Source organism: Notothenia coriiceps, unplaced genomic scaffold, assembly GCF_000735185.1.
Source record: "Notothenia coriiceps isolate Sejong01 unplaced genomic scaffold, NC01 NC01_scaffold00021940, whole genome shotgun sequence".
Taxonomy (NCBI): Eukaryota; Metazoa; Chordata; class Actinopteri; order Perciformes; family Nototheniidae; genus Notothenia; species Notothenia coriiceps.
This window is the reverse complement of record NW_011354641.1, coordinates 29137-36435: the sequence shown is the minus strand read 5'-3', so window position 1 is coordinate 36435 and position 7299 is coordinate 29137. Positions and strand designations below refer to the sequence as shown.

General features: G+C 40.3%; 1 protein-coding gene across 1 annotated transcript in view; it reads left to right on the top strand.

The window, feature by feature from the left end:
* LOC104953541 (sodium channel protein type 4 subunit alpha-like) overlaps positions 1-7299 on the top strand; it is a gene marked incomplete at its 5' end in the record, with an annotated part of 60060 nt that overhangs the window by 51151 nt on the left and 1610 nt on the right. Inside the window, 2 exons of the mRNA XM_010780488.1 lie at positions 3311-3547; positions 4645-4732. Of these exons, the coding sequence (XP_010778790.1) occupies positions 3311-3547; positions 4645-4732 (325 nt within the window). The remainder of the gene's footprint in view (positions 1-3310; positions 3548-4644; positions 4733-7299) is intronic.

Genomic DNA, 7299 nt, shown 5'->3' with positions numbered 1-7299 from the left:
TCGTGTGTGTGTGTGTGTGTTGTGTGTGGTGTGTGTGTGTGTGTGTGTGTGTGTGTGTGGTGTGTGTGTTGTGTGGTGTGTCGTGTGTGTGTTGACTTCCTTTCCAAGGCCATACATATCCCCTTGAAGTCATAAGTCGTACCTGGGACAAAAGAATGTGATAGAAACAGAGTCTGACTGAATTTCCCAACTTGTAAAGACTTATACCAGGTCATACTCCTGGGAAAATTACCTAATGGTCTGTGACTAACGAGTTATAAAAAATTTCAAGACCTTTTTTTGTAAGAGACCTTGCTGATACCTCAACTTGCTTTCTTCGTTGCAGGGAAACATACACATTTGGATTAAACCCTATGTTAGACTAAGATAATACAAATACCGTGAGGGAACATAAAAGTCAACTAACAAACACGAGTGGAGGTACCGCAGCCCACTCCATCGACCGGCGTGACTCTCGGGGAGGAGAGACGTGTCTCGGGAGCACCTGCTTTCCGCGCCATTTGTCGTACACGCGAGGCTCGAGGCACCACCCTGCCACCTGGACACCTCCCCAAGTAAGTCCAATAATACTCCAAAATCATTAATGCCAACGGTTTTTTGTTGTTTGTCGAGAAATAAAGATTGTGCGTATCTCCTGTATGTTCGACATTTTCTCGTTTGTGTCGTAAGTAGCCAATGTTCATCCTCTACAGGGCTAGGCTAGTACTAGAAAGTTTTCTAGCCTGAGCCCTACTTTTTTCAGCCCCTAGCCCTAAAAATAAAAAGTAAATAAAAATATTTATGGAAAAAAATTTACAACCATAAGTTACCATGTTTTGTTTTTACCCTGGTACAAGTTCACGAATTTCAGTAGGATCCGGAATCAAAACCAAAGTATTAATGTGTTGTAGTGACATACACAACGAAGAAAACCCCGAACAAAAGTATCGGACCAACGAATAAAGAGAGTTTAGACCGTTGTCTCACCCGTTCCCGCGTCACCAGATTAACATCGTCATTCGATTGCTCATGACTTCGAATAAAACAAAACTAAGGTTAACGACCCGACCTTGACTTGACTAGGTCTAACGAACGACACTTTCTTTCTTCGATAAGGTAACAACCTCATCCTTTATAGGCTTAAATTTATTTTTTTATTGGAATTCGCTGTTTTACTTACAAAAAAGAAAAAAAAAGAAGAATTACGTACCGTATTTCTTCAGCCTAGTTTAGCCTTAGCCGTTTACAGTTTTCAGTTTACTAGCCCTTAGCGCTAGGTCCTCGTTTTTTTCCACTAGCCCTGTAGGGATTAATTTCGTGTGTGTTCTTAAACTTACAGTCCAGTTTATGACATCCAGTTTGTCACCAACACTAAAGGTATAGACACATACACCACACACAACACACACACACACACACACACACACACACGACACGACAAGCACCACACACACACACACACACACCACACGCGGATAATAGTGGTCTCGTTGTCTATCCACTATGAAACCAAAGTAACCTTAGTCTCTTTAGTCCACACGCGTAAACGACAAAAAACACACACATCGAGAAGAATAAATGAGAATAAATAAAATCGGAGACCTTTCGATTGACGCAAATTTAATTTGATGCATTTAGTTGGTGATTGTAGTGATGTACAAAATTTGAATTTCCAAGCCCATTAAATAAAGTCTTTGTGCAAAAACCCTAATAAGTTCCACCTGTACAGAAATTGTAGGGGCATCGTCTCACTTTATATACACTTTACGTAAACTGTTATGTTAGTTATTTCTTCTTACAGGTAGACACCTTCGGCACCGCGAAAATTTTTCGTGCCATGGTTAGTAAATCGCGGGCACCGATTTTTCATTGACCCTCTCCGGATGCGACGGACCAGGCTAGAACACAGTGTCGTTACCGGGGGATTGTGGAACCATGTTTTGTTTGAATTTTTCATCGGAAGTGAGTTTGTAAAGTGTGAATGCGTGTGCTTAGACTGTCTGCATGCGTGTGTAATTGTGTAATGATATCAGAGTTTTTCTCTATGTGTGGATGTGCGTGCGTGCGTGAGTGCGTGCGTGTGTGTCGCTGCCCAAACCAACCCCAGGGGGACACGGGCTTTGTTTGTGTGAGAGAGTTTGGGAAAAAGAGAGACAGAATGAAAGAAAGTGTGTGTGTGTGTGTGTGTGTGTGTGTGTGTGTGTGTGTGTGTGTGTGTTTGTGTGTGTGTTTGTGTGTATGTATGTTTGTGTGTATGTATATTATGATGGTTTCCCTCATTAACCACGAGCTCTTTTCCATGAGTGTGTGTCTGTTTGATGATATTCATGATTTTTTTTGGTTCATATCCGTCCAAATCTGCATTTTCTTGTGTTTGTGCGTATGTCTGTGTGTGTGCGTGTCTGTGTGCGTGTGTGTTTCTTTGCTGAGTCACTGTCTCTCCCCTCGGCAGTCACCGCTCTTACAGAGCAGATCATCATGGAGAAACCTTTTCAAAATTATATATTTTTTCCTCCGTACACCATTTTTATCTCCTTTTTTTCCATCTATTTCTCTGTTATTGACCGTTGTATTTAACATAAAGAGGCTTCTTGGCCAGAAGAGAGTAAATCCACTTAACTTCTTCATCCTTCACCTTGTTTTTTGTCACCTTTTTTTCCTCCTTTTTTTTCCTTGTGTTTTTTCCTAAAGTTGATAACAAAAAGCTACTTAAATATTGAGTGTTCTGGTCAGAAGTGTGGATTCATGTCACATGACTTGGACTCGAGTCATGAATTTTAACGACACAATCAATAAAAGTTCTACACTTTGACTTTAACACAAATAATAATACTCTCCCCATGCCAAAAGATTAAAAATGATGTTGTAAAAACTGCAACAGGATATACATATTGCATGTGAACACCAGGAACAACGATGGTAATAAGTACAGGAGGTTATTATTGTATCCATTATGCTGTATTAGAAATAAATCAGGACACACCTAATCAGTTTTGGATGTTAGGGTTAGCTGAAAGTGATGCACATACATTTTCAGAAGCATGCATACTTACTTTATTTTAAAGTTTAAAATGGCAGCAAGGTTTGATTAAATTCAAAACAAAAAAAGTTCTAACATGAACTTGTCTGAGGACTCCAGACTTGAACAGCAGATACCTTTTTTACAAATATTTATTTTATTATTATTAAACAATCATTCCCTCTAATATTCCGAATCATACTAGAATTCGATACCTTTCTAAATATCACACTTAGTTATTTTTTCAAATCGGGTAGCACTTCTCCCAGGGATCTATAATTGACCAGTCCTAAATGCACTTTGTTTGCAGAGCTGGAGGAGGCCCATAAGAAGTGCCACCCGTGCTGGTACGTGTTCGCCCACAAGTACCTGGTGTGGGAGTGCTCCCCCTCCTGGCTGAGGCTGAAGCAGCTGGTGAACATCATGGTGATGGACCCCTTCCTAGACCTGGCCATCACCGTGTGCATCGTCCTCAACACGCTCTTCATGGCCATGGAGCACTACCCCATGACCGACGAGTTCAACGGCATGCTGAGCATCGGCAACCTGGTAGGAAGGAGGGAGGGAGGGAGGGAGGAGGGATGGGTGTGTTTATTTCGGGTGGGTGGATGGTAGAATAGAAGGGCGGATGGGTGGGTGTACATATATATTGATGAATTGATTGGTAGCTTTGTGTATTGATAGATTGAGGGATGGATGGATAATATATTGGATGGATGGATGGATAATATGGTGGATGGATGGATAATATGGTGGATGGATGAATGGATGAATACAAATATTTGGTTGATGGATGGATGGATGGATAGATGGCTGGAACATAAATCGATGAATGAGTGGTTGGTTGGTTGGTTGAGGGAAGGATGGACCATTAGTTGGTTTGTGAGTGGGAGGATGGATAGATAAATGGATGTTAAATAGACGGATACGTGGTTGGAGGATAGATGGATACATAAATGGATGTTGGATGGATATATGAGTACATAAATTATGGATGGATAAATGGATGGACGAATAGATACATTGTTGAAGGGATGGATGGGTTAAAGATTTTGCCATCGAGTGTGCATTTTATTCATCCCAGTGAAATGTGTCCTAGAACTTGCGTGCAGTAACATGTATAGTGACATGCTGGTAAAAATATTATATGGAATGCTTTTTCTATGTAGGAAAAATAAGGGAGAAAAATCCAAGCAGATTCTGCTCCGAAAGGAGAGAGTAGGGTAGGCAACAACTGTAGACCGTGGACCAATAGTTGTCAGTTAACATTTATTTGCAAATTAAGTCTGCCTGACTTGAGTTCCACAAAGGAAGAAAGAAAGAAAATACATTTTGTTTGCACTATACAACGTTTATCAATATATATTATTAAGTTGGAGCGATTTGGTCTTCTGAAGAATCTGGATGAACATCGTACCAACTTTTTCTTGGAATATTGTAAAGCACGTTTCTCCTCCTTTACTGTGTGGGATAAACAAACTCCAGGCGAGTTAGATTGAGGGACAAAGAATCCTGCTTGCGAAACAACTCTTAGACCTTTGGATTTGCCCCGAACCCATTTGTACAATTTACAAACCTCTGGACTGAACCTCCGACAAATAGACTCTTTGCTCTTGTAGGATTTTTTTATTTTGGTCCTTCACTAGAAAGTCGAGGTGAGTTTGAGTATTGGATCTGACAGAACCGGGTCGGGTGTTTTACGCAGCGTGACTAACGCCGTGTTCGACCCCGCAGGTGTGCTGTTGATCTGACAGCAGCTGATAGGTTGATGCAATATGCTAATCGCTTCACCTGAGGTGTGAACTGCTAGGGGCACCATGTTGATCACACCTGCCAACACACACACACACACACACACACACGTATCTGTCCATGGATGTCAGGTTTCCTCAGTTCAGGCTGCAGGCAGCTGTTTGGGGCAGAGAATGGTAATAAAGTGTAAAAGTAGAAACAGGGGCTGTCGGCCTGCAGCAGTGCGGTTCAATCACCAGGTCAGTGCTTAAAGGCAGGACACTGAGAGCGGATAGATTCTTTTATAACATCTATGATAACCTAGTTTTCAGGTACAGTGAATAATTTACCTGAAGGAATAAGTACAGTTTAGATTTGAAATTTTTTTTTTTTTCAGGACTGAAATCAAGACTCTGTGAAAAAGAATTCTCACTAATCCAGTAATTTAGCTTCTACCCTACTGCCCTACTTTTCCCAGTGCACCCAAATATTTGAAGCCAACATTTTTCCATTTATACACTACAAAAAATAAATGTGTTATTTATAAAATCCATTTCATGTAAATGGCCTTTCAAAATGCAGAAATTATGTTTTGAGGCTGTTTCCCACCCACTTTGCTAATCTGCTTTCAGATGTTTTTTGTCTGTCTGATACATTTTGTCTGTCTGATACATTTTGTCTGTCTGATACATGCACCACTCGTGTAGACCTTTTTAAAAAAAAAACCTGTTACCTGCAAAGAGACGAGATTCATTCCCATTTTAATATCCATCAATCAATTAACTATACACCAACGTATCCTCTGCAGAGTCAAAGGAAACCTGAGCAGGAAATGGGGTGCATTTTTCAAATCTACGCAGGAAAAGGACCTTGTAGGTTTGATTGAAGTGGCCACAAAGAAGTAAAGCACCTCATCGACCACAAAGAAATAAATAATAAACAGATCAAACATGGCTTTCAATCAGGCATTATATCCCCTCCTAGTTTGTCCACAGTTTGATGAGTGAAAACCCGGTACACTTGAGCATGGTCACATGAGTCACCATTGCTTAGGTGGCTAATGTTTGCCAAGATGACATCTATTAGTCTCATTTAGACACTTTTTAGCAACCGCTATTTTTAAATTCACCAATGCGATATTTAAATATGTTCAGCTTGTGTTAAACACAGACCTTATTTCAGTCTTCTAAGCAAAAATATGTTCAAAAGAAACACTGGCTTACAAACGGTTGAACAGGAAGTGTTTAACAATGACTCATTTCTGGGTTTTAGGACTCATTTCGCACCACTCTTTAAAGTGCCTTACATTTACAAGTCACCCATTCACACACCCCATTGATACGGAGCTAGGTGCCAGTTGCAAGCTAACAATCACACACATTTACACACTGTTGGCTATGCCATCTTGAGCGACTCAGGGTTAAGTATCTTGCCAAAGGATACAATAACATGGTTTGGATCGAACACATAACAATTCGTTTTAAAAGCGACCGCAAAGCCTCACAGCCACAGTTGCCGCATATAGAGAGCGATATCTACCGTATAATTAAGTGATAATTGGTTTATTTTATGCACCATTATTCTCTCAGAATGCTTTCACCCCATCCTTTGCTGTTGTATAACCTCCCTCTAATATTTCCTCTTCGGCTTTAAAATGTCTGTATACTTCTGCAGCGTAAACAGTCTAAACTTTATTAAATGTATTCGGTTCAGGTCTCAGACAAAAGCTGAGTCACGTCAAAAGGATCCGATTTCAGTCTGCAGTCGCTAAGTTCTTTATGGGATAATTCCTCTAAGCTCCTCAGATGTTTACATAGCATTTAGCTGGCCTTTCTGACCGTCAGTGTGTGTGTGTCTGTGTGTGTTTGTGTGTGTTATATAAGGTAATGTGTTGAGGATCATGCCAGGACATTCCTGACAGGATCGATGTGTACTAATGCTTCCTCTGTTTGTTGTTGTTTGTTTTGTGCTCTGCAGCTTTGCTCACATGTCAATAGTTCTATGCATGTATTTAAAGGATGCATACCATTTAGTGTAGGCTTTTATCCATAAAGAGCCCCTCCTCTCCTGAGTGTACTTTAGCTTTTACGTCTCTAATAGTTACAGATAGGGGTTGGCACAGTGGGGGAAAAACAAATGCATATTGATATATGGCATTTATTTACAACTGACAGTAGGTAGTGCAAAAACAGACAACAACCTCCTGCTGGAGACTGATTAGAGGTGGGAAAGTATTCCAATTTATTCAAGTAAGAGTACCGATACCACTCTGTTCAAATACTGTTATATGTAATAGTACTGTTTAAAAAAGGTTACTTAAATAAAATTAAAGTGGACCCATCATGCTATATTTGAATAATATATTGTAGGGCCATACCTATATAAAACGTGTCTGTGAAGTTTTTTTTTCAAAATACCAAACAGATCATGCATTTTAGCCATGCCTCATTTCGCTCTATTTGCTGTATTCCAGCCCTGTTTTTGCAAGGGCTGATTATGTGGCTACAGCGCCACTTACAGGCCTGGCATATGTACTACATCGTCTCCAGCGCTTTCGAGCGGTCTGTGAA